The following is a 27,652-nucleotide window of genomic DNA, read 5'->3' on the forward strand; positions in this document are numbered from 1 at the left end:
TCTAATATACAAGGTGCGAAGGCGTATAGTTGTTTGTTGTGTGATGCTCAACATACGTTGACAAAATGTTCTAAGTTTCTTAACCTTACCCCTTCGGAAAGGTATTCTTTTATACAAGAAAAAAATGTGTGTTTTAATTGTTTGCATGTAGGTCATGACGTAAGACATTGCAAATCTAGTTTCGTTTGTCGTTCCTGCAAAAAACGTCATCATACTTTATTGCACTTTGAGAGTAACAAACAGTCCTTAAGCTGTATGAATGAACCCGGTTCACTCACGCAAGGTGGTTCTTTGAACGATAATAATTCTATTTCGCTTTCTCCCAACAAGAATGTTTATGCGTCCTCCTCGGACACTTCTATTATGAAAACCTCGGATAGTGGGCAAGTGGCGATGACTTCATCCGTGGTAGGGGATCGCTCGCGCGCAATTTCATCCAAGGCGCCTTTTGTTCGAACGGGTACCGTTCTACTGTCAACCGCACTCGTCGATGTATGTGTTAACAATACGAAGCGATCGACTGTGCGTTGTCTTATTGATACCGGTAGTCAAGTATCTTTTATTTCGGAGGCTTGTGTACAGCGTTTAAACATAGCTAAAAAACATGTAAACTTTCCACCTGTTTTCGGTATTAACGAAGATAAACCGGTACATCCTAAAGGTGCTGTTTTCTTTCAAGTTGCGCCGAGAAATAAATCAAGTCCGATTGTTAACATTAATGCGTTAGTTTTGCCAAAGTTAATGACAACAAATATGCCTGCGTGCCCACTCCCTTCTACAGGGTGGTCACATATTGAAAATTTGACCTTAGCTGACCCTGAATTTTATACTCCACAACCCGTGGAAGTTTTACTCGGTGCTGACGTACTCTCTGAGATTTTATTGTATAACACTATAACGGGTTTACCAGGGTCACCCATTGCTATGAATAGCATTTTTGGTTATCTTCTTTTGGGAAAGATAGATTTCGATTCAGTTTCGATTTCAACCCCTATTCATGCGTGTCACAGCTCCTTCTCCGAGGACTTTGACCTTAAGCGCTTTTGGGAACTGGAATCAGTTTCAGAACAAAAGTCTCTCACTCCTGACGAACTTTTGTGTGAGAAAATTTATAATGATACACACATACGTGATGATTCCGGACGGTACGTGGTGGCGCTGCCGTTTAAACCCGACGCACCGCCACTCGGCGAATCCCGGGATATTGCTGTTGCTAGGTTCCGTAAATTGGAGTGCAAACTCGAACGCAATCCGCAGCTCAAACGCGATTACCACGCTTGCCTCCAAGAGTATATTGATCTCGATCATATGGAGTCTGTGGATAGTCAAGCAGCTGTATCGAGCTCGTACTATATTCCGCACCACGCCGTGGTCAACCAATCGAGTGAAACCACAAAAACCAGAGTAGTCTATGATGCAAGTTGCAAGACTACCCAAGGAAATTCCTTGAATGATATTTTATTAGTCGGACAAAAGCTTCATTTAGACATTGTCGATGTCTTATTAAAGTTTCGCATTCATTCTATTGTTTTTACCGCGGACATCAAACAAATGTATCGCAACATTTTAATTCGGGAGCAAGACAGGGATTTCCAACGTATAGTATGGCGCTCATCTCCTCAAGATCCACTGCGTGATTACCGTCTTAAAACGGTAACGTTTGGTGTAAGCTCTTCACCGTACCTTGCACTACGCACCATGCAGCAGCTCGCCCAAGACGAGGCGGCTCGCTTCCCTCGCGCTGCGCGAGTGTTGCAGAGCGATGTTTTCGTTGACGATGTGGTTTCGGGCGACAACAGTGAGGCTGGTGCACTTACGTTGCAGAGAGAGCTAGTGGACATCTGCCGGACAGCAGGCTTCGAGCTTCATAAATGGCATAGCAATTCCGCGGCCATTCTGGCTGCAGCTAGGCCTGATTGTTCTGACGGTGAGCGGCGCGATAGCGTCCTATTCGCAGAGATGGAGAATGATAAAAAAATTAAAGTTTTGGGTCTCCAATGGCATCCTAAAAATGATGCTTTTGCCTTTAGTGTCAAAACAAACAGTGAAATTTGTACGAAGCGTTCGATTCTATCGGAAATTGCAAGAATTTACGACCCACTCGGGCTTTTATCCCCTGTCACTCTTTTTGCAAAACATTTAATACAACTTTTATGGATTGCACGCGTGGATTGGGATGAAACCCCACCACAAGAAATCGTTAATTCTTGGTCTACTTTTGTTAGTGAACTTCCACTTTTAACTCAAGTTTCTTTTCCGCGTCATGTGTTTTCTAAAAACCGCCTTATACAGCTTCACGGCTTTTCCGACGCATCTGAGCGGGCGTACGCCGCTTGTATCTACTTGCGCGTACAAAATGAGGAAGGAGAGGTAGATATTTCATTGTTACTAGCAAAAACACGAGTTGCTCCTACTAAACGTATTTCGATACCACGTTTAGAGCTGATGGCGGCATTATTATTAGCAAAAATTATGCAAAAGGTTTTACATACCTACGTTGAGCTTATTTCGCCTGATCAATTGTTTGCGTGGTCCGATTCCACAATCGTACTTTCATGGTTACGTGCCGCCCCTCATGAGTGGAAAACCTTCGTTTCCAATCGTATTACGGAAATATTACAAGCTGTACCTACGGTACACTGGCGCCACGTACCTTCCGCAGACAACCCTGCCGACGCGGCTTCGCGAGGCATGTTACCTGCTTCATTTTTAGAGCATGATTTGTGGTTTCACGGCCCACAGTGGCTACACGAGGAGGAGAGTGTCTGGCCTGTACTTCATGAGAAGATACATACTGAAGAAGAAAAACGTAGTGTTGTGATTGTATCCAATCCGTCTCTTTCTTCTACTCCGCCCGATGCAGTAGAAATTATTTCGCGTTTTTCTTCTCTCGGTAAACTAGTACGAGTTACGGCGTTAATATTTCGATTTATTGAAAAAATCAAAAATCCGAAAACTACATTTCCTTCGCATATTACAGTGCCAGAATACAATTTTACCCTAAATCGACTTATTTTTCTTGTACAACATTCTGTTTTTAGTGAAGACATTAAAAAATTATTAAACGGTAAAGAGGCTTCCGATAAAGTAAGGAGATTAAATCCTTTCGTTGATAAAAGTGAATTCCTTCGTGTAGGCGGACGTATTCATAAGTCACTTTTACCATTTGACTCGAAACATCAAGTCATTTTACCTAAGAACCATCCACTTACAATTTTAATTATTGATGACGCACACATATCTAACATGCATTCAGGTGCACAAAGCACGCTGCACCTATTATTACAGAGGTACTGGATATTATCTAGTCGGAACGTCGTTCGGTCTCGCATACATCGTTGTGTCCGTTGTTTCCGCGCGCGACCGCCGCGCTCACAGCCTTCGATGGCTACGCTCCCCGCGACACGATTACGTCCGGAACGTCCTTTCTTAAAAACCTCAGTGGACTTCGCCGGACCCTTTTATGTTCGCGCAAACAAAGTGCGTAATGCCAAGATAACTAAATGTTATGTGGCCGTGTTTGTTTGTATGTGTGTGAAGGCTATACACCTTGAACTAGTGTCGGAGCTTTCCACTGAGGCTTTTCTAGCTTCATTACGACGTTTTACATCGCGCCGAGGTTTATGTAAAGATATTTACTCGGACTGCGGTAGAAATTTTGTAGGTTGTGACAGATATTTACAGGAGTTATATAACTTTTTACGAACTGATAAGATTCAAAGTACGCTCAATAATAAAATACTTGAGCAAGGTATAACGTGGCATTTTCAGCCACCTTATGCGAGCCATTTTGGCGGACTTTTCGAAGCTGGTGTTAAAAGCTTCAAACACCACCTTCATCGAGTAATAGGTAATCGCACGTTAACTTACGATGAGATGCACACTTATTTATGCCAAATTGAGGCGATACTTAACTCTCGCCCGCTCTGTGTGTTGAGTGCCGATGCGAAGGATGCCCTTCCACTTACTCCATCTCATTTTCTTATCGGTGAGCCGCTGACGGCTATCCCTGACGTTTCATTAGAGGAAACGAATCCTAGTCGTCTCGTTCGGTGGCGTTTAATCCAACAGTCCATTCAGCATTTTTGGAGGCGATGGAGTCGTGAATATTTACACGAAATTCAACAACAGAACAAATGGTTTAAAGGCCGCGGGTCTCCTGTTAGTGTAGACAGTATTGTTGTAATTTGTGACGACAATTCGCCGCCTCTCCAGTGGAGACTGGCGCGTGTGCATGCTGTCCATCCTGGATCAGACGGGATAACGCGCGTTGTAACTTTACAAGTTGGTAGTAATTTTATTAAGCGACCAGTTGTAAAGATTTGTCCTCTTCCTATTTCTTAGAGAGTTTAAATACTAATAACTTAGTTTTAATTTCACGTATGTAAGCATGTTTCTTTTATTTATTTTAATTTCACGTAGATTAATGTAGGCATGTAGGTACCTAAAGTTCGTGGCTTCCGTTCATTCAATTTGTTAAAAGATCCTACGTACTTTTAAGGTGAGCGGCATGTTCCGTAATGGAACAGATTTTCCTACGAAAATATATTTCTGGAATCTGGATTGATTTTCTTTGCATTATTTGTATTTTTTACGAGTCATGATAGTTTGCATTTTTTCCGTTTCTCCGATGGCGCCACAATCAGCGCTAATTTCATTATGGACGATCTAATGAATGAAATCTTCTTGTCAATTGAAAAGTTGTTGACACATTGCTCTGAAGGCAGTTGCATATCGCATACACCAGTAACGTCTTCAAAATTATCTCGTGTGTGTGATGTTATTCTTTTGTTACGGAAACAAGAGAAGTGTGAAGAAAATACTTGCTGGAGTGCAGCCCCGGGATAACTAAGATTGTGTTATATGAGTAGGCAAACCTTCTGAAGACATACGCCGGGCCCGGCAAACCCAGTGCGCACGGCATTCCAGGAGTTCGGTAAGTGCTTGCTATCAGACTCATTAACAAGAATAATACTACGTATAGAACGGCAACCCTCCCTTCCCCACCAGCGGCTGAGCTAGGTTTAGGCTGCGTTTCTATTGACGCGGAGCTGTGCGGAGATGAGCGGATATGTGCAGGAATTGACCAATCATGACCAACATAAGTTATTGTTATTTGAATGATGTCAGGTTTGACAGCTCAATAGAAACCCTGACATCAGGGGTTGTTGAGGCTAGTCGACCTCACAACCCACACGATAGAAGATTTATCCTTAAGTTCCTTTGAAATGGCTTTAATTCTTGTACTTTGATACCAAACCATTGTCTCCCCTCGAATCAGACCCTTTTACTACTAACGGTAATATCGACCGAGATACAGCCTTTGCGTTATCGATAATTGCCACATTAACGTACCTATGAACGACACGATTAAACCATTTATACTCGTTGTACTTGTTGAGTAAATTTAAAAGAATTACATTCTTTACTTATTGATTTCTAAAGATCAGCCTTTTGAACAAATAAGTATAGGTGTTCGTGAACCGTTTTCTCTGATGCTTTTTTCTTAGTAATTCTGCTATCATTTTACATAGTTTCAGATGCTCCTTGATATTTCAGAATCAATGTTCAGAACGCAGCTTGTCGACTTCTGCAGTCATTAAAAAAATAATTGACCCAGTAAAACAGATATATTCCGGAATTCCAAAGCAGGTGCGAGTAAGCCCGATATCCCGCGCAATAAACTAGCGCGAACAAAAACCGCCAAAAATCTGGTCAATTCCAGCTGTTTCCGGACAATGGCCGCTGTATTTTACTTGCCGCCATTGTGGCACACTTGCCGTTTTGTTTGTTCGCTAATGCCCGGCTTAACCTACGCGGAAGTTGGTCGGCTTGTTCCCGCGTTCCGACCTTTTGGTTTGAATTTCTGTATGTGTTATATGAAGGTTTACCGCAGCTTTAGTTTTATTTATTAAGTTCCCATCTTATGTTGGTACCTTGGATTGGTACCTATGTTCGAAATTTAAAAGGTGTATTTAATATTTGTATGAGTAAAATCGTCTTGTTGTTGTTATATCATTATATTGTATTTGATTTGAGGTAGTTTATATTCGAAGGATTATTGCTTCTATGCCGGAGTGGACGTGAATAAAAAACACAGCTGCTTATTTTCCTGAGCATGTCGTAAAATCAGAAAGAGGGATTGTGTAATTTCTAACATGATTGACTAATATCATGAGCGATCGGCTGATCCCTTCTCACTATAAAGTTTATCAATTCATCATATCAATCTTAGGAAAGCGTTCGATGGAGTGGGATGATGCTCAGACTATTTCGATGCCGTACTAGGACTCCTGTCCAAACACTAATAAGATCCAAAATTTTAGCAACTAGTTCATGTGCTTGTGAATATAACTTAATTACGAAATTGACGTGAATTTCGGCATATCCTGTCCACGCCCCGATAAGTATATCAAACTGCATTGCGGTCTGCTATGGCTGCTAATTTTAACACGATTCATGCCACCAACGGTTACTGTACGCTCAGTTGATTTTGAGGTCGAACCTCTCTCTAAATGTCACGAATTTGATGTCCACTCTTGACGAAAATCTAAATCATAATTAAAACATTTTGTAGTAGTATCTCATCTTCCAAATTTTAATATATTAAATAATAAGAAGAAAGTATCCGATACCCGATGCGATATATGATGGTGGCCGCCGCGTGCCGGTTGTAGAACCTTCAGTTCTTCTTCTTCTTCTCTCGTATGGGTTGTGAGGTGGATGACCGATCTCAACAACCCTGGTGTCAGGGTTATTATTGAGTCGCCAAAGCTGACATCATTCAAGTAACGACTTACACCAATAAGTAGTAACCGAGATCAATATGTTACTTTCAAACAATGGGTGATCAGCCCGAAATATCCTAACCAAATTAGAATGAGCCCAACGCTCAATCACTGGACCACGGAAGGATTTTGGTACGGTTTTTTTTGACGTAGTTTATTGTAGATGGTATTAACTACTTGGCTTGACATTATGGGAGCGCCGACAACAAGCTTGGGGGTGCCCAGCTGAGCGCGAGACTCGGTTCTGCTCAGGGCGTCGTGCGTCGGCAGAGGGGATTATATCTGAAAAAATTAATATCCCCTAGGCCGATAGCTAAGCGCTGAATAAGGGAAACCGTCAACAAACGACGGGGGTCGATATCGGGGTGTCCTGTATGCGCAGACATTTAATACTTTAAGAAGAGCAGACTAGACATAAAATATCATACAAGATTGATAATGTGTAACACGATACCGACCCCGCCGGCGTGGTCGACGATTTCTCTCATTCAGCGCTTATCGCTATCAATCCACTAGGGTCGATTAATTCTTCCAAATATTCTTCCTCTCAGACGACGCCCTGAGCCGAGGTTAAAATAAATCATACTATGCTAGCTAAAACCTTCCCAAGCTATATCGGGGCCTATATAATAAACATTGTAATTGTAAATTACATTTTGGTGTTCAGTGCGTCACCACTATCAAACCACAAAACATTTCTGATCGAGCAATCTGCAATGTACATTAAAATATATTGTACCTATAGTTGACACTTTATATGACATTGGCAGTTCATCATCATAATCATCATCATTATGTATGAGGCTCAAGCACGCGTAAAGCTGAAGTTTAAAGCAAATAATACATAAAATAATGCATTGTAGTGTTGTATACAAAATTCTAATAAAACCAATTGAAACTTTCCTTGTTCCGTTGAGTTTGGAGCGCAACAAAAGTTGGTCGCGGGGCTTAACTAGCTGAATGTCGTATGACAATACATCAGTATTATTATAATATATTATGATATAGAAGTTTCATTTCATATTTAAGTATTATTAAAAATGTATACGCGCGATGGCTGGAAAGTCAACCCTGGACTCGTGTAAACCTATATTCAAGGATCTTGGTCTACTACCCTTACCGTGTCTATATAATATAATCTTATACACATACACAAACAATTACGGTTATATTTTTCTGTCAATGGTACATCAAAAAAAATCAGTCTATGGTGATTTCGTTGGCTTCTTGTGCTTACATCAGCAACTGAAATAAATAAATGCAAGTTTTTTTTTTGACAAAAATGCAGGCGTCATATATGTTATAATAAATTACCATCTGATATAAAACCTACCCTTACCTTTAACTCAATTTAAAACAAAATGGAAGAATTTATGAGATAAAACTGTTTAAGATTACCCGTCGCACTACCAATATTGCATGCCTATTTTTATAAGCAAAACATGATGTACTTACTTACACTTTTTACCAGGTTAAAATACCGTGTTTTAAGCAAATAAATAATTATGATTGGGGTCACCATGAAGAAATAGATAAATAATATGGATATATTTGAATTGTATAAATGAATATAAGGAGCGGGAAAATAAAACGGCGTCGTTCTTGCTACTCCATTTTGTTTCTATTGTTTTTCTTTTGTTTTATGATAAAAAAGTTACATCCCGTTTTCGCTAGATGGCGCTTGTCTGTGACATGTGTCTTTTAACAATCATCTTTCCCGAGCAGCCGTTGGTCTAACAGAAAGCTCGGTGAGTTGTGGCTACTTGTTCATCTTGCGATAAATGTACCTTTGACTACATTGGGCTATAGTCATGAGCACGGAATACATAGATTTACCACTACCGTAGATACAGCGCTTGATACAAAAATGCGACGAAAACTTGGCGCTTGTTTATCTATACATTCCTACACAGCGGTATACACATTCAATAAAATCGTGTCAAATTAAGAAAGTACGCATCGTGTTATTACTTATATTAGCGTGTGGTGCTTCGTAACGCGGTCGAGTTATACTGCGACTCGGATTGACCGGGAGTACTTGTTTTAGTGCATTTTAAAATAAAATAATAATGTTGGTGGGTTTTACTGCGAAAATCAAAATGTTTATACTATGATAATATGCACAATGTTATTACTTATTAGAAATATCATGTTCCATCCTTATTTTTTCGCTTCGAGCTTCTATTTTTGCAAGTTTTTACCACGCACTTCCCAATGTTGCCAGTTCGACGCCTAATCGCGCACTGAGGTAAAGTACTGTCAATGTCGCTATATTAACAGTAACTTTGCGCTGATGTTCAATCTACGGTAGTAGTAAATCTATGACGGAATAGAAGAAAGAAACTATCAGCTAATACGTCATATTATTCTTATTATAATAGAAGTTGGAGTAAGAATAAGGGATCACTTCTCGTGTAATAAGAATTGACTAATTATACGCTTCTGAGCTGGAAACTTTTCACTATTCAGTTCATTAATCTATCTCAAGATGTTATTATCAAGAGTGGGTGAAAATTGTCTTCTCAAGTTTATGAAAGCACGTCGAAATAGCAATAGCTATATTGTTGTGAATACCACGTAATCGTAACATAACATAAAAAATTGCTATTCAAAATTCTAGACTAAGTAAATTACATTCATCTTTTTTGGGGTCATGTACGTTTTTACAATAAAATACCAGATAATAATAATATTTTGAATTTGTTTGACCTTCAACAAGTTTATCCATGATAATTACGTTGAATAAATAATTCTGATTTCTGATTTCATAACATAACAAATACTTTATTGTACAAACAGGAAAACGCAAAATATAAAACAAAAGAGAAATAGAAAGAGTATAATAGGGGGCCTTATTGCTAAGTAGCAATATCTTCCAGGCAACCTTTAAGTATAGGAGATACTTTTTCATATTATATAATACTCAAGCGAAAGAACATTCTTTTAACATAAGAGGACAGAAATGGGGGCCATTTAATCACAGGACTATAAACGCCCACATATCACCTGCACCTTAAAACACCTGCTTATGGTCGAACGACCGATCGCAAGTAGAACGAAATTGAAAAAAAAATAATAATTATATAATATAGCAGGATTGTGCAGTTTGGGAATGCTTGTACGTATAAAAGTAAATACAAAGATAGGTATACTGCATCTGTAGTTATCCTCTTTCTTTGCATGTTTTTTATTCAACGCATAAACGCATAGTTTTTTTCCAATATATAACATAAGTTCATACGTAAACATTAACAGCCTATATACCTACGTCCCACTGCTGCGCACTGGTCTCTCGTCAATCCACCCCGGAGGGGGTAAGGAGCATACTCCAGCACGCGCTGTTCCACGGGCGGTTGGTGGAGATGTTTATAAGGCGAATAGCCGGGGCCAACGGCTGAACGTGCCCTCCGAAGCACGGAATCATCTTACTATTACGGACAATTCAAAAAAGTGCTGAGTTTTTGCAATAAGCTTACAAACGATAAATATTCATTATAATTTAAATTCGGATGTAAAATGCCCCAAACTCATTTGTTATTTACATTATTTACCAAAAATTGTGAAGTTCCGCGGTTTTGGAATAACATATTCAGTGGGTATTCCAATCAGAATTTTAAATGGTTTATTGTTTTATGTTTTGTCTAAGAACTGTTGAACTTAAAAAAAGAAGAATAAAAATAAAGATAGCCCTTACAGATATACATACACTCATGGCCGTAACGGGGTGGGCAGAGCCACAAGTCCTAATATGGATATGATGAACCTTGCGGAACCATAAAATATAGCCCACTGCTTTTTTTTTCTTTTTGGGTGAGACCCCCGACTCATTTATAAAGAACATCATAGAAGGAAACATTTAATGAATGAGAGGAAGGGGTAGACCTAGGAGACCATTTATGAAACAAATAAAAGAGAAGATGCAGGTCGTGTCTTATCAGGAGGTGAAGGATTCGGCGGAGAGAAGAGAGGATTGGTGATTACTCTACCGACAATAAAGAGAGTGTGTGTGTGAGAGAGAGAGAGAGATCGTATTTAATCTTATTGGCCCTGAATATACTTAGGAACCGCTCACAGTTTGGACAAAAACTACTCTGTGGTTTGGACACATTACTCTAACAAAACGTCAATATTAATATTTTAATACAAACTAAGCAATGGCAAAGGCATAAACGTCATTCAGCCTGCTATAGGAGACGATTTAAAAAATAAATAAAAGAAAAATAAATAAATAGATACTGCATGAAAAGCACAACTATTCAAGTTAGTTTTAACTAAAAATAAATAAATAAATATAACACATGACTTGGCTGTATGGGCTATGATCCCTTTGCCTGTCCTACGGACTAAATAACAAAAAAAAGACAAATTGGTTTTTTTAATAGCTTAATCTTTCATTTAAAAATATTAAAAAATACTTACCTTCAAAATTACCTTACATCCGAATTCCTAGCTTTGAAAATGTGAAAATAGAGTTTAGGCAACAGAATGTGACGAGACATCTTCCTTTGCTTTTAATCTCAAAAAGTATTTCATTGTAAGAAAAGTTAGAAATTTATGGGTTTACTCGACGTTATTGAAGATAATTGTCACTTAAGGAAACTACCGTTAGAACTCGTAAAATGCACCATATGCGGTTCTTACGTAATAAATTACATGAAAGGCACTGTAGCGTAATATCTGGGAGAGTTTAACGAAAAAGTTTAACGAAAAAGCGAACTTTTTTTTATCGTGAATAGGCTCCGGCCGTGGCTGGTTACCATGCTCCACACAAAACCTTGCTGCCAAGCGACGAAACTCGAGTTCCAGCATGATGTCTGGAGAACTTGTTGTTACATTAGCCATATCAGGGGCCTTTGGCGGCTCAATAGTAACCCTGACACTAGGGTTGATAAGGTCGCTCGTTGTTCTCACAATTCACACTAGAGAAGATTACTTATTCGTTTTAAAACAAGTAATATTCGCTTATTTCTTCCACCAGCGGCTTCCAATTGTGAGTCTGCTCGTAAAACTGCGAAGTCAAAGTCGGAACTGAACCTGAAGAGTCCTAACTTCAAACGCAATGTTCCTCTGTACACGACAGAAGTTTTCAATTACACGCTAAACCTTCCTGTTTATAGCCTCCGCGCAGCCTGTAACACACAGAGCAGGTTTTAACACTTTTTATATTTTTTACGTTTTTTTCTTTTGAAAGACATATTTAAAAATATCTTTATACAGTAGGTACGAGTAACATGTTAGTTACGCTTTCGATCGTCAATTTTAAATTGCTAAATAGATTTTTTTTCCAGGCAACCTTAGGGTGAATGAACTTGCTACATATTAAAATCGGGGACGGTAAACTACTGCAGCTTTTCGGGGAAAAGAAGCTGCAAGAAAAACCTCGGCACAGGGCCCTAGATGTTCCTTAAATTCTTCTTAAGGTATGCTTATTAGCATGCTCTTTGTTTGTATACATTTGCTTAAAAACATACTCAATTCATACACAAAGCATAAGCAAACCTATATTGTTGCGCTCAAAGCACTCTTTCCACATGCGTAGCAGGAAGCATGTTCAAAAACATAATAATTGCTTACTAGCAATGCTACACATATGCTACTAAATAGCAATGCTTAATAGTGGCTACTATTTGTGCTTGTAATGTGTATTAGTGTACCTTAGTGGTTTTAAGCGCTGATTATTATCATAGCATGTAATTTTAATTCGTTTTAAATGAAAGAGATGGCGAACATAAGTTTTTATAACAAATAATTGACTTTGGATACAGATAAGTGGTAAATATTACGTTGTTATAGCGTGGCCCTTAAGTTAAATAAAGTTCAAATTTTGCTGGCATGGAGCTTAAATAAATAGGCAAAGCGTCAGCATTGAATATTTCTCAATTTACACAGAAAATAAATCTCTACATAAAATAGCAGTAAAACTTCACTTTGTAACATTCGGAAAGAAATCCTTCTCGGATCAGCGTGAAAGTCACACCACCACCACTTAATATAACACGACTAAGTTGTCATCGAACGTTGAACTCGGTAGTTCTATTACATAAATGATGTATTACACCACCGGCAGAGTGCGGTAAAATATCATATTATTATCGTAAAAGCTGATCGCGATTCACATCACGTCCTGTAGGACCGAGCATTCGAGGTAGAAAGACCTCCGCGGAAAATGCTAATGGAATGCATAATTTTATATTGAGAAAGTTTGCTCAGAACGCCGCCTCCATGTTTTTTTAATAATGGCGCGAAGATGCGTGGGATCGCTATCGAGGTGTTTAACATTTCGGATCTTATTAAAGATATTTTTGATACCAACCCTTTTATTGAGAAAGGAAAAACAATACCTCTGAAAAGTTAATATCCGTAAAATGTACGAAATTATGGTACGTACCTTTGTTTGAATTGATATTGCGCGTCAGATTCCATATTTTCATAACTTTTTCGTATTTTTTGTGTGACAAAATTGTAGCTTTCGTATAACGTGTACTAACTGATATCTAATACATAATTCCTACTAATATTATACCTGCGAAAGTAATTCTGTATGTCTGTTACGCTTTCACGCCAAAAATACTAAACTGATTTTGATGAAATTAGGTACAGAAATAGATTAAACCTTGGGAAAGAACATTACTTTACGTTATATTACGTATTTAGAGTTGGAATAAATATTCCGCGGGTGATAACTGAAATCATGAGTAGTTAGTTTGTATTGTGGCGTCCATCATAGAAATAAATATTTTTTCTTTTTTTTTCTTTACTTATTAATAAATATGTGTGAGTATTACCAACGCGTGATTTGGCACGGAAATGTAATCACCAAGGGTAGGTAAAATGTTGCCGGTAACAAGTAATACAATACAAGGTCGTTATAATATTAACGCGTATTGTCTGAAATGAATCAGCTGAATACAGGTCGGTTTACTGAAAAATAAATCACTCAATATTGAATCAACCACAACCCGATCTCTGTCCAATTTAGTTTCATTGTTCGATTTTGTTACCGTTGTGTTATGAAAATACATAGGCCTTGAATTGAAGACCTCTTTCTTTTTCGTAGTCGGTTTTTTTTTCTTTACATATTTGACACAGGGTGGGTGTATATTATACTATACAGTATACATCTCTTCTTACTCCATTGGCGATGTATTTCAATGTTATTATGTTCGTGTACTTTTTAATGCTAAAAAAATTTTTAAGTTGGTAGAGACATTATTTTGTTATGACATATAATTAATGACAATAATTATACCGATATTTACTATACATATTGTAAGTGATAAAATAGGCTATTCCTAATTTTCCGAATACTTTTTTTTGGTGTCTATTATGTTTTCCTCCGAAAACATATCCGGTGTCTATTATGTTTTTCGGAGGAAAACATAATAGACACCGGAAAGTACCGGAAAGTAATAGTGTAGATGGATCGCAGTTTCCGACTTTCTCCAAAGGTAGAGAGACCTTCCCATCTGTCTTTAAAATTGGCTGATGACGAAGCGATATCGGAAAACGTGCAAAAGCCAGGCACACATCCAAGTATCAAATATTCACAGAACATTTTTATTAATTTTAAAACAATTCCGTTTTCGAAATATCGTATCATAGAGCGGTTCCGTTCGAAATTCATATTTGAAATTCGAATTAATTGTATGCTGTATATTATATTTCTAAATAAAACGAGAGCAAAGAGACCCGAACTCTGGAAGAAGAGAGGGAAGGCCTTTGCTCGAGTGGGGCGGTAGGGAAATCCTTAAAAAAAATAAGAAGATGAACAGCCAGTTATTCCTGCAACGTCCAATCCATACAGTATAATCACCTACTTATATACGTATACATATAGTATAATCCTGTTCGAAAAGGGTATTTCACACGGTCAAAGATAAATTATGAAATGCTAATATGTAAATAGAAGCCAGTTTAAAATGATCAGAAATCTATTTGACTTATTTTCCAATTTCAATTAAATCGCAATAAGTACGATGGATGACTGCTTTTATTAATGACGTTACTAGAACAGTATTTCCATAGAAATTCAACGGAACATTTTCGTTCAAAATGAATAGATGATACGTTTCGTAAAAAGTATCACATTTGACTAGGATGCAAAATAGCTTATTATTGAGATACAGAAGAGCTTACATGAAACAGATTAAAGAAAGCATTTTCCATTCCAGTCTATCAAAGGCCAATTCTTTGACTTCCCTATAAGACACGACGTTAAAGGTTAAGAATTGGCCTTTGATAGACTGGAATGGAAAATGCTACACCGACAAGAGCGTGGCTCTTAAATTGATTGATGATGAATGAGATACAGACAAGAATGCAATAACCGTCTGGAAACCAATCTCTCTCGGTAGCGAAATAAGTCTTTTTTTAAGAATCTCTAGGGCAATGTGCCGAGGTTTTTCATGAAGCTACTTTTCCTCAGCCCTACAGATAATGAGAAGCTGCAGTTGTTTTCGACATTGATGACAATCGACGATTCAAAGTGTATGTAGTGGGTAACATAGTAACACTTTGATTCGTCAACTTTATAAAAAATAATGAGTTTTAAGTTTGAGTTTTGATACCTCGCGTAGAAAGTTGCCTACGTGGTATATAGATAAGTAGGTTACTAGAGAGATGTCAGATGTTTAGTTAATCCGCACGGCTTATTATTTTGGGTTATAACAACCAGAAACCTCTTGACATTCCCCGACCCATCCCCCAAGAGAATTGCGGGTCATGGCATTTCTCAATTATACCCGTAACAGCATTGTTTCCGCAAATCTTGTAATGGCGGAAAGGATTGGTTGTTCCGCGAGCTTCTGTTGCGAATTATCTTTTATTTTCACGCGACGACCGGGAAAATGAGGGTAAGATTCTGTGTTCCTTTCGGGGTTCCGTCGTCATGTGGCAGAACGGTACGAAATAGACTGGGAACTATATTTAAAACTTGATTCTGTTCCGGAGACATTGTATAACGTCCGAGTCTACGTTTTCCATCGTGTGGATTGTGAGATGGATTACGAGCCTTATCAACCGTAGTGTCAGGGTTAAAAGTGAATTGCCAAAGGCCCCTGACATACTTACATCGGTAAGTAGTAACCGAACAAGCACGGATCGTCTTCACCAAACTAGGGATCTTAAAGTATTTTTTTGTGATATATCCCCACCGGGATAAGATCTCGGGACCTCCGGATAGTGAGCCCGATCGTCAGCCACTGGGCTGCGGAGGCCGTTATGTCCGAGTATACACACATTCACGTAAAAATTCACTGCGCTTCCAGTCCCACATTGCTTAAAGCTAGCTCCGCCTCTGTGTGTAAAGACCTCTAACAATTGCGACTCTTGCATAGTCATCTATACTCTGCCTTTCATCTAGGTTTTATAACATATCGTAATAACCGACAGAGGGATTGTGTCCATCGCAATAAAAGTACTTACAACATTTTCACTACAATCCAATTATGAGTTTTTTCCAAATGAACATAATATTATAAAAATACATAACACATGCCAATTAAACGGAGCAGTAGCTTGCATGCAGCAAGCACGTAGTAACTAGCACACTGTAGAGCTGCCTATAAGCTAAACTTATAAACAAGTACAATCTACTTGCTTGCAAGGTACAGACATGCCAGTTAACGTATACAGATGAAAGTAGCTGCCATGTACAAGGAGCTGGCATGCAAGTGTGCCAGCTCGTATCCTACCTAAGGCGAAACAATATGTGGATAATTAGGTACAATCTCTTTTCTATATTTGTACTTACCTAAATGTTAACACGCGATCCCGCCAAAGACGGAAAAAACAAACAATATCACCCCACAACAAAACAAAGAAGTTAAATTAAGAAACGTCTTGCGGAGGCGGTACATTTCAGAAATAATTATGAAACAAATGACAGACCTGTGTGGGAAGAGAAAATGGCTGCTGCAAAAAATGTGAAAGAGGTTTTGTTAAGCTAGTGATGTTACGATTTCATTTATTTTTGGGTCGAGGGAGTTTAACCTTTTAGGTGATAACTTCACCCTTTCACGGGCAGAGACCATGGGTCATTGATGGTTCATAATAGATAGTATGACACCTTGGAATCGGAACGTCATTATAGACGTTCTGTCAGAGCCTATCATAACATCGACCTGGGATAGACACTTAGGAGTCGCCGTCGCCAGACACGGCTTGGATGATATGATGATGATGATGCCTGGTATTAAATATGTTTCTCTAGTTATCAAATAACTTGTAATGTATACCTTGTTTTAAAAGATGTGTTGCTGTTGCAGTTTCTTGTCACATCTTCTCCTCAGTCATAATACTTTGCGAAATGACGTAGATTCAAAAATGTTACATTGATCTTCTGCAAATTTGTCCATGATAATTGCTTTGAATAAATGACTCTGATTTCTGATTTCTGCTCCATATTGGGTCACGATGGGGGGAACCTTTAAGTGTCCTAACGTATGGGTGTCGCTAAGTAATAGCATGAGTGATAGGCCCCCAACTTAATTGAATAAAATAATATACTTAAGTGCTTCCTAGCTAAAATTGTTACTAACTGAAAACGGTTTATGGGAGTGAGTCAATCTTAAAATAAGGTATGTGAGTGCATTTTGGGGCTGTTCATGTAATTGAATATTTATCTTAATTTAAATAGGAAATTATTTTCAAGATATTTTCAGTGCACTGTGTATTAACTCTTTATTGTACACATTAATACATAATTAGGGAAGTATCTAGTTAAATACAGTCTTCTTCTGTCGTGTGGGTTGTGAGGTGTATGAACAACCTCAGCAACTCTAGTGTCAGTGATATTATTGAGCTGCCATAGGCCCCTGACATGACTCATGTAACGACCAGGTACTTACATCACTAAGTAGTAACCGGGACCAAAAGCTTAACGCATTTCGAAGCACGTAATTAAATTCAGTATTCATTTAAGACACGGATTTCCTGATACAAAAATATATGTATGAAGCGATTGATGAATGTGGAGGAAGCAAGAGAAGTGTGTCAGGATCGAAGCAAATGGAATTCTATAGTCTCTGCTTACCCCGGTGGGAAATGGGCGTGAGTTTATGTATGTATGTATGTATTTCCTGATACAACAGATAATGAGCATTTTAAAATTAGAAGGACTTCTTTCGACTCGATGCTATTTGTAAATGTTTCTTCGTTGTTTGAGCATGCATTAGCCATTGACAGAACACATGCCACTCGATTTTTTTTCAATCAATCAATAATTATTTATTGCACATTATAACATAGGATAAAATAGGAACAATAGGCGGTCGCTTATTAGTACACATCATCATCAGCCCATTAACGTCCCCACTGCTGGGGCACGGGCCTTCTATATGGATAGATAGGGAGATCGGGCCTTAAACCACCGCGCGGGCCCAGTGCGGATTGATGGTTATTAATGACTGCTAATGCAGCCGGGACCAACGGCTTAACGTGCCTTCCGAAGCACTGAGGAGCTCGAGATGAAAAGTTTTTTTATGTGGTCACCCATCCTATGACCGGCCTTTGTGAAAGTTGCTTAACTTCAACAATCGCAGACCGAGCGCGTTTACCGCTGCGCCGCCGAGCTCCTCGTTTTATTCCTTGGTTCTATTATCCCACTGGTGGGCAAAGGCCTCCCCTTTGAGCTTCTACTTCTCCCTTACCTTTCACTCTTCACTCTCTCTCAGGCCACTCTTCTAGCTCACACCACTCGCATTAGACTCGATTAAAAAACATCGAGTCCCAACACTATTTCTACCCCTGCAACATCCGCAGGAAAGTCAACAACGTATTCATCTGGCGACGTAGGTACAGTCGGCGACAACCTTGTTACAACGGCAATTACGGTAATGTTGTACATTATTAACCCCACTCGCTTAGTCTCGAGCGACGTATATCATTGACGTAAAAAAATATGTGCAATTTTTTTCTTTTCGTGTGTTTGTTTTGCTTTGGATGAGGGGAAAATAAAATGTGGTGACTGAAACTGCTAGTATCTACTGGTAAAAAGGTGAAGTTGATTTTTTTTTGTTCTGTGAAATATGATGTAAGAGGATTTGATGCCAGCTGACTTATGCTGAATGATAAGCGTCATGATTGTTGTCTCGTCCCTAAATACATCAATCGCTTCATACACGCACGCCGGTTCAGAGTAGATCGTACTAAACCTAATGTGGAGGAAGCAAGAGAAGTGTGTAAGGATCGAAGCAAATGGAATACTATAGTCTCTGCTTACTTCAGTGGGAAATAGGCATGTATGTAATATACAAAAGTAATAAAGTAGCGCGAGTTTATGTATGTATGTCCCTAAATGCATATATACGGAACATTGTAAATTACTTACAATATCCCTAGCGTTACAGCTAGGAATAAGGAGACGATGGTGACAAACACTCATTGGTGCGTTACGTCGACGCGAGTGTCCGCCAATCATTCAATCGCTCCCCTCTCTCACCTCACTTCTCACATAAGTAACTCAGGTGACACTGACAACAACTTGCGCGCGGGCTATTTATTACATTTAATTATTATTAATAATAGCCCTCAATGTCCCACTGCAGGGTAAAGGCCTCTCTTCCTTTCTTCCACTCCTCCCTGTCCCCAGCTTTTTCGTGGCCTTCCCCGACGTCTGACAGCATTTGCAGGAACCCACTCTGTAGCTTTTTTGGCCCAGAGATCATCGGGCATTCGGGCAACATATCCAGCCCAGTCCCATTTCATAACACGAACTTAAAAATATTCAAGTTTTTAAATTGAATATGGTTATACAACTTTTCTATTCTCTTTGTAATTTTAATTTCTATTTAACTAAGTGCAACTGTAGTTTTGCAGTTGTTTAAAACTCGTTTAGTTTTAATTTTAAAAACTGCAGTTATAAAAAGTAAATTTACTAGCAGCGTGGGTTTTTAAAAGTGAACAAATAAGTAATTCTCACCTGCAACCACTTGATCCTGGTGATGTTCTCCTCGGTGACGGTGAGAGCCTTCCTCTCACCCAGTTTGTACGACTCATCATAGTACATATACTCTGTGAAGGTCAGCCCACTGGTCGTGTACTGCTGAGTGAAATATATCGATATGGTCCCGTTGACAATGTCATGCTCGATGATCCAGCGGCATTTTATCGGGACCGGGAACGGGTTTGGGAAGTTGGGGGTCTGGATGACCCCCACTGGGCCCTTGAGGCGGCCCCCGCAGGTTTGTGGGCCCTGGTGCTCCCGGTCTTCCTGGGTGTATACGTCTGCCGCCATGGTGGTCATCAGCGTGATGGTAAGCAATCGCTGCATTGTTAACCTGCAACAAAGGAAAAAAGTCATTTTCTCAATTTTTTTTAGTAGTTTAGGTTAAAGATAAATTGCTTATTAACTTGCAGGCTAGGAATATTAATACATTCATAGGTAAATTGTCTGTCTGTCCTATTCAGAGGTGGAGGACAGGAGTCCTAGTACGGCTTTGAAATAGACTACTCTGGGCCCCATCCCAATCGCGTCAGACAGAGTACTGCGGGGCGGAAGGCAAGAGGGAAACCACTGCCCTATTTTTCCCTAAAAAAGTAGCATGGAAAATGTTGCACCGACAAGAGCGTGGCACTTAAATTAGTGATGTGTGATGATAGCCTACCTTGTTAGGTAATTAAAATAAATAAATAAAATTATGAAAAATAATTTGATAATGTTTAAATTATAAATAATGTTCCAATGTTGCTGTTACATCATAAAATGTTGTATTTAAGTTTAAAAAATTGCGTCTAACACCTAAATTGTTTCCGCTTAGGAAACATAATCTATCATCACCGCTTTTTTTAATTTCCTCCTTGCTGTATTTTCCTGGCTATTTTCTTACATAAGTGCGAAACTGCTCTATATATATATATATATACCTACACACACATACTTACTGCATTTATGGCAAATAAAAAATATAACCCTAATAATAAAACAATAGAAAGAATAAGTTGTTCCAATAAGTGCGTAATTTCGTCACGCGGTTATTGAAAGAATTGGGAAGAAATGACGTCATTTGTCGAACGTTCGAGAAAGGTCCAGAATATCCCTTATTATTAGGTATATAACTTATCAATCCAATTGGTAACTGTTGTTTTTGTAGAGCTCTTATGGGGTTCCTTGGGAATGGAATATAAAAGATGTTGTACGTAATCCGCGATAGCTCTGTTCGTAAAACGCGTCACTATATAGTATAAAACAAAGTCGCTTTTCCTGTAGCCCTATGTACGCTTAAATCTTTAAAAGTACGCAACGGATTTTGATGCGGTTTTTTTAATAGATAGAGTGATTCAAGAGGAAGGTTTATATGTAGAATAACATCAATTAAATACTGTTATTTTTGAGGTTTTTAATGTGATGTCGTAAATAATTTCATTTTTTCCTCAGCATTGCACCCGAGCGAAGCCGGGGCGGGTCGCTAGTGACTTAGTGTCACGGGCTTTATGGCTTTGAATTCATGTTTGGATCATAAATAATTATTATCATGTGGGTTCCGGCTACGCGGATTGTATAAGACGATATATTATTAGACGGGAATTAAACATAGCTGGCGAGAAGTGGGTGTTATACTAAACACCTATTGCTTACCCCTTCGCGGATACAGAAGGTGGTTACTGACTGGTGTTACGAGGCGTAATGTAATGTGTTACACAGCGAGCGTTCGTGCATCAGTACAGGGAAATAAGGCGCTCATGGCGAGCATCAACACTGAGGTTAAGGTGGCTATTGACCGGTGTTCATCATCATCATCAATTTAAGAGCCACGCTCTTGTCGGTGTAGATTTTCCATTCCAGTCTATCAAAGGTCAATTCCTTGACTTCCCTATAAGACACGACTTTAACCTTTTCTTTAATCTGTTCCATGTAAGCTCTTCTTGGTCTTCCCCTTCCTCTCTTTCCTTCTAGCTTTCCTTCTATGATGTTTTTAATAAATTCATCTTATTTTATTAGGTGTCCAATCATCTTGCCTCTTCTGTCCTTAATAATTCTCAGTATTTGTCTCTTTTCCCTTACTCGACCGGTGTCACGAGGCGTAATGTACCATTCGCAGTGGGCATGATATGTTACGTCATGTGCTTAAAATCAGTGTATTTCCCTGTTTAAATGGTGTACTCCCATGCCCACTATGTGCGAGGATATTTTCCAATAAGATTGGCTATATAAGCCACATGTGAGCACATGAACGTCAGAGTTGAAGCAGTCGCCGTAGCCGAAATTGGCTGGATCACATCATCATCATCATTTCCCTGTACTGACAGCACGAAAGCTCGCTGTGTAACACATTACATTACGCCTCGTAACATCAGTCAGTACCAACCTTTATACGTAACATGCTTATCATACATTATTCTGGAGAGGAGACACCCTCAGGCGTTATTCCGGCCGCCTGGAGGAGCTTGACAAACTTGCTCCAGCGGCTCTAGACTGGCGCCAAAATTTAGATTTAAGTAAATTTATAACTTACAGTCGTATGTAATTGTTGGTAGAACACTTGACTTGCCTCTCATCGTACGGAACTGTGGCCAAGTTGGTAGACTCTCTCTCACTTTGAGGTCGCAGGTACGGATCATTAGAGTGCAATAAAGTATATTATTTATGTTTTGTATTTATCAGGAAGAAATGGAGATGAATGGTTGAGGATGGATGGTGGTGATGGACTTCTTTCACCCTAAGGTTGCCTGGCAGAAATTGATTGTGCTTATTTTTATTCGTATATTTATGTCCTTAGTTTGTCGTTGTGCAATAAAGTATTATTGATTGATTAAAATGGAGTGTCAACCTTTGCTCAGCTGTGAAATAATAAAAACAAAAACAAAAAAATACAAAAAAAAAACAATAAACATCTTCATCGTCCTGCCCTTATTCCACTCGAGGCGGGGTCGGCACTCCATGTATTTCTCTACCATCCATCTCTGTCAGTCGACTTCTCCGTACTCACACTATTCACACACATATCATTCCTCACACAATCCATCCATACCTTGTTGGGTCAAAAGCAAAAAATGAACACTTCGTCAAAATGTTATTGAATAAAATGTTTAGGGAAAAACACGTCATTTGTCGAAGTTGAGAATGCCCCATTATTTTGGCTGGTTTGACGTGTACCTAACTTGTCAATACAATTCGTAACTGTCCATTTGTTTTTGATCACATGCCTTGTGGGACAGATGAAGGCTGATTTAAGATGTCTAAGACGTCTGGGTAGGTATTTATTATTTCCTTCTGTACACAAAAAAGCAAATACGGGCGATTTTTCTATGTGATCTGGAAAGAATGTTTGGTTTGGATAACGCAGACTATGTCAACTAGTATTTTTTTGATATGACTTATTGTAGATTTGCCGCATACTAAGTATGCTTTTTTTGACATGATTTAACGTGACTCATTATGTAGATTTGTCGCAAATGGTATTAACTACTTGACCGGAAGCATAATACGCATGACTTAACTACTCGGGGAGCGCTGAGAGCTCTCACGCGATACGAAATTTAAGACAACAGGCCTGAAAGTGCTCAGTTTAGATGGGCGCGAAACTCTGCTCGGGGCGTCGTCTAAGAGAATTATATTTAAAAAATCTATTCTAGTGGGCCGATAGCGATAGAACGCTGAATGAGAGAAATCGTCGATCACACCAGTGTAGTCGGTGTCGGAGTCCTGAAGTGTTTGTTGTCGCGAGCTCATTGGCTGCCTATAGAGCTAGAGTAATCGGGTCATCAGGATTGTATATTATAACGACAGAATTATATTGAGCGCTTCGACCAATTAACGATACGAGTGCTATCTATGTAGATGGACGTCAAACGGCTATTGGTGGAAGGCCTCGATATAATTCGCGCCGCGCGCGGCACGGTTACCGTGCAGAGCCTATTGACACAGCCGTGTCAGCCAGACAACATTAAATAAGCTCACGGCGATATTCCCAATTGGGTTATTTCTGGAGGTACATCCATTGGAAGATGAACTAAGTACCCACGTTTCACCGAGCTATCTGTTAGACAAATGTGTTTATTCTGATTATTATTAATCTATGGAATAGGTTTGAAGTAAAAAAACACATAACCCTCCTTTTTGCTTCGCCGTAGTCGGCTAATAAAACAATTATTAAGGAAGAAATTGCGACAAAATAATGATTTCTGAAGTAAGGTAGAAAATCTAGAAAAAGGTACAAAATGGGTCATATCTCCTAAATCGTTAATAATCGCTGAACATACATGGGGGTGTTTCTAGTAGCCAATGAGTCTTTCTATCTAATTTTTCATTTTGAACGTGAACCTCTGGGCCACCCTTTATAATAGGAATAGGAAAACCAATGACAATCATGGATGAATGTTTGCAGTTAACTATCGGTTATCAAATATACTGTTAATTACATAATTAAATGTTGAAACAACTGCAGTGATGTGGATAACTATTACTGGCTAATGTTATAGTGTTAATAATGTGTGTGATCGTGACGTATAATTTGTGGGTGAATTACGGTAATTCACCCACAAATTATATTGTCAATACGAATTGTATTTAACCAATAATTAGATTCGATTCTCATTTGCTTATGATTTTGTAGGTGTAAGTTTCCGGGGTGGAAAGCGACGCGCGGCGCAATCGTTCCTCTGCGCCCGCGCGTCGCGCTTTCCACCCCGGAAACTTTGCGCGAGCGATAAATACGACCGGCCTGACCGCGTCTCGGTTTTGCTCGTCGCGGCGCTGAAGAGTGCGGACGTGCGCGAAGAGCGCCGCTACAATTTGATACGTAATTGTTAAGTCTAGGCTAAAGATCGCGTGGTCGTTCACCAACTAGATGAACTGATCAAGTGAAAGACTCGTCGTCATCCAAGTTCTCTACACTGTAGTAAGGGAAGCGCTGGACAGGAACCGGTAGAGGCAGATCGCTCCAGGTGCAACCCTGATGCTGACCACGATCCTCAGATATGAGAGACCGACCCAAGAGAGAGTTAAGTCTAACAACATTAAAACTCCAAAGACTTACTACGAATCTGCAGGAGGGCAGCGTAGTGGAGTATGCTCCACACTCACTCTGATTAAAGTTAGGCCTGTGTCCAGCGGTAGGACGTATTTTGGTTTTAATATTATTACTTTAGTGCTGGGCTGGGACTTTAGGAAAAACTAAAACGAATTAATGTATAAGAGAAGATGAAAATATATAAGAGAATCTCTGCTTATTCCGGTGGGAAATAAGTGTTAGTGTATGTATGTATGTGTCTCCGCCGGGAACCGAACCCGAGACTTCCAGATCGAGAGACCCGCCACTAGACCACGGAAACCGTTTATACGAATATTGGTTCTGGTTCCAATACAGACCATCTTATTTACTTTAAGGGACGGGTATTCGACAGGCATAAAACTTATGGAACTCGTGTCAATTTTAGGCAGAAATTTTAAAACCCCCTCAAAAGGCCAATAACCTGATAGAATTAAGTTGACAGCACACGTCAAACGGGTCCGATATCAGCGAGATGCCTTTTTTATTCGCTCGGGCGATTCATTCATTCTCTCATTCATTTTAAAATTAACAGTTGACTATCATCCGTCCCTTTCCATTTCGGCGGATAATAAAATGGCGGGTATAACTAAAATTTAAATTACTAATAATTTAAATTCCCAGATTCTTGCAGACACCTAAGTGTCTGCAAGAATCTGGGCCATCATGTTTACATGTATTGTATGCGTACATTTCTGGTTCACATAATATATACTCCGATTATAAGAAAAACATAACTCCCAAGATCCAATTTCATTCATAAAAGAATTCGCGTGTTGATAAACAAGCGATCTAATCAAGTATCATAGTGTAATGTGATCCGAACCGAAACAAACAGGAGCGACGAGCCGCGCCGAATACATAGTAACTCTTGCCTAAACCCAGGCCAGTGGCATACAATAAGGAATAATACTACGTATAGAATGGTAACTCTCCGCTCCCCACCTGCGGCTGAGCTAGGTTAACCTCACCCCCTCGGTCGTACTTTAGTCTTCAATCGTATAGCGTTGAACGTCACAAACAGATACGCGTGTACGATAACGTCGATGTGTAGTGTCCGCGTAAAACGAGGTTTTTGAAGTGTCCGGAGTTTGCCAATGAGATACGGTACTCGGTGAAGCTTGACGAGAGCACTCGTTTGAAAGTGTACGTACCTACACCCACCATCAAGGTGCTACCACTCTCTGAGAGTCAATTACCGCAACGCCTGCTGCTTGCCAAATAGCTTTCCAATGGCTCCTAATATTTGCTCACATAGTCGAGATTGTATTAAGCGATTAGTGTTGTTAGTACCTGTGATGAAGTGAGCAGTCTCTTGTCGATTATGGCTTGTTGTGACGGTGACAATGAATATAAAACAATCAATAAAAACAGTGTCACGGACAAGCGCCATCTAGCGCATATTGTAGGAGCCAATTAGTTCGCTTCGTTCGTTTGTTTTTACCTCAATGTCAAAATATTTGAAAATGTAACTTAGTAATCAAAAATCTAACAGATGTCGCTATTAACCAATGCCAATAAAACAAAATGGAGTAAAAGAGGAATCATCGCTTTTATGTTCCGCTCCCGATTATTATACATAGTCGGTCCCAAAGTTCTGTCATATACGTAGGAAAGTAATGATAAAAAATAATGTAACAACCCTTATACAAAAATGTGTGTACTATTTTTTAAAGTACATTTATCAATGAATTAAAATAACTTAAAATTATTCAAAATGACCTCCCTTATTTTTAATAACGGCCCTTAATCGCCGTGGCCGGTCGTCTATCGCAGCACGCACCATTTCCATGTCTATTTCAGCGATTGCTTTAATAATATCTAATTTCAGGATCTCCAAATTTTTATGGGGTTTAGCACAGACTTGTTCTTTAAGACCTGCCAAATTTTATAGTGCAGAGGATTAAGGTCCGGGTTGGTGTCTGACAAAGTCGATGTTGTGACATTCGAACCAGGCTTGAGTAGTCTTGGCTTTGTGAGCAGGCGCAGAATCCTGCTGAAACACGAAGTGGTGTCCAGAAAATAGCGTGTTGGGCAGGTGTTTTATATACCGATCTATAACCGTCTCCTGGTACACTTTGGCACTGGTTTTGACCCCTTTTTCGCAAAAATGAACCTCAGTAGGCCCATAGTAGGAGAGGGGACTCCCAACCAGACCATCAATGAAGATGGATGATGTCCATGTTGAGTCCGTGGAACTTTTTTTCCTGCTTCTTCAGAGCTCTTAGGGTGCACTCTATCATTCTGTTTATTGTACTTTTCTTCTATATAGAAATTTTTTTCGTCTGTAAAAAGTATATCATGGTTTTCGAACTGGATTTCTTCGTATGCGCGCCTTGATCGCTTTGACCACTGGTGTTGTTGCGGAGCGACGCCGGCCGCTTCTTTTCTCGTATTTGTTTTAGTAACACAGTTGGCTCGACCATTATAGACGGCGATACGGTTCACTATCTATCGCGTTGGTCTTATGGAAAGCGGTGAGGTGTGGCTACTTAGTTAATATTGAGATACAGTCGTGTATTTATGGTTTTGTCTCCTTGACTTGTAATGAGATTAACATGAGAGCTTTTAGAACCGCAAATGAATTACAAACTCAAACACTAGCGGTGGCTTGCCACATGCCCAAATAGCTTTTCAATGGCCGTTAATATTTGCGAACACGTTGCGTACTTTGCCTTCATTAATGACAAGTTTGACAGGACCCATTTGAACGTAATAATGAGCGCGGCATAATCTAATCTCGTGTGTTTGTATCACTGTAATTATTGACAGTTGGTTTGGTGTTCTGATTGTATTTCTTTTGTTTACACAATACAATACACAATTGTTTATTGCAAAAAGGAACATATTGGTGCTAATTCCTGTAAACACTATCTA

The 27,652-nt window shown here is 39.2% G+C and overlaps 1 protein-coding gene across 4 annotated transcripts in view; it reads right to left on the reverse strand.

Annotated features, from left to right (window-relative positions):
- Positions 1-27,652, reverse strand: part of LOC126375149 (uncharacterized) — a 557,945-nt gene that overhangs the window by 223,027 nt on the left and 307,266 nt on the right. For all 4 annotated transcript variants that reach the window (XM_050022003.1, XM_050022000.1, XM_050022001.1 and 1 more), the window contains exon 2: positions 19,708-20,065. In XM_050022003.1, the coding sequence (XP_049877960.1) occupies positions 19,708-20,065 (358 nt within the window). The remainder of the gene's footprint in view (positions 1-19,707; positions 20,066-27,652) is intronic.

Source organism: Pectinophora gossypiella, chromosome 18 (assembly GCF_024362695.1).
Source record: "Pectinophora gossypiella chromosome 18, ilPecGoss1.1, whole genome shotgun sequence".
NCBI lineage: Eukaryota > Metazoa > Arthropoda > Insecta > Lepidoptera > Gelechiidae > Pectinophora > Pectinophora gossypiella.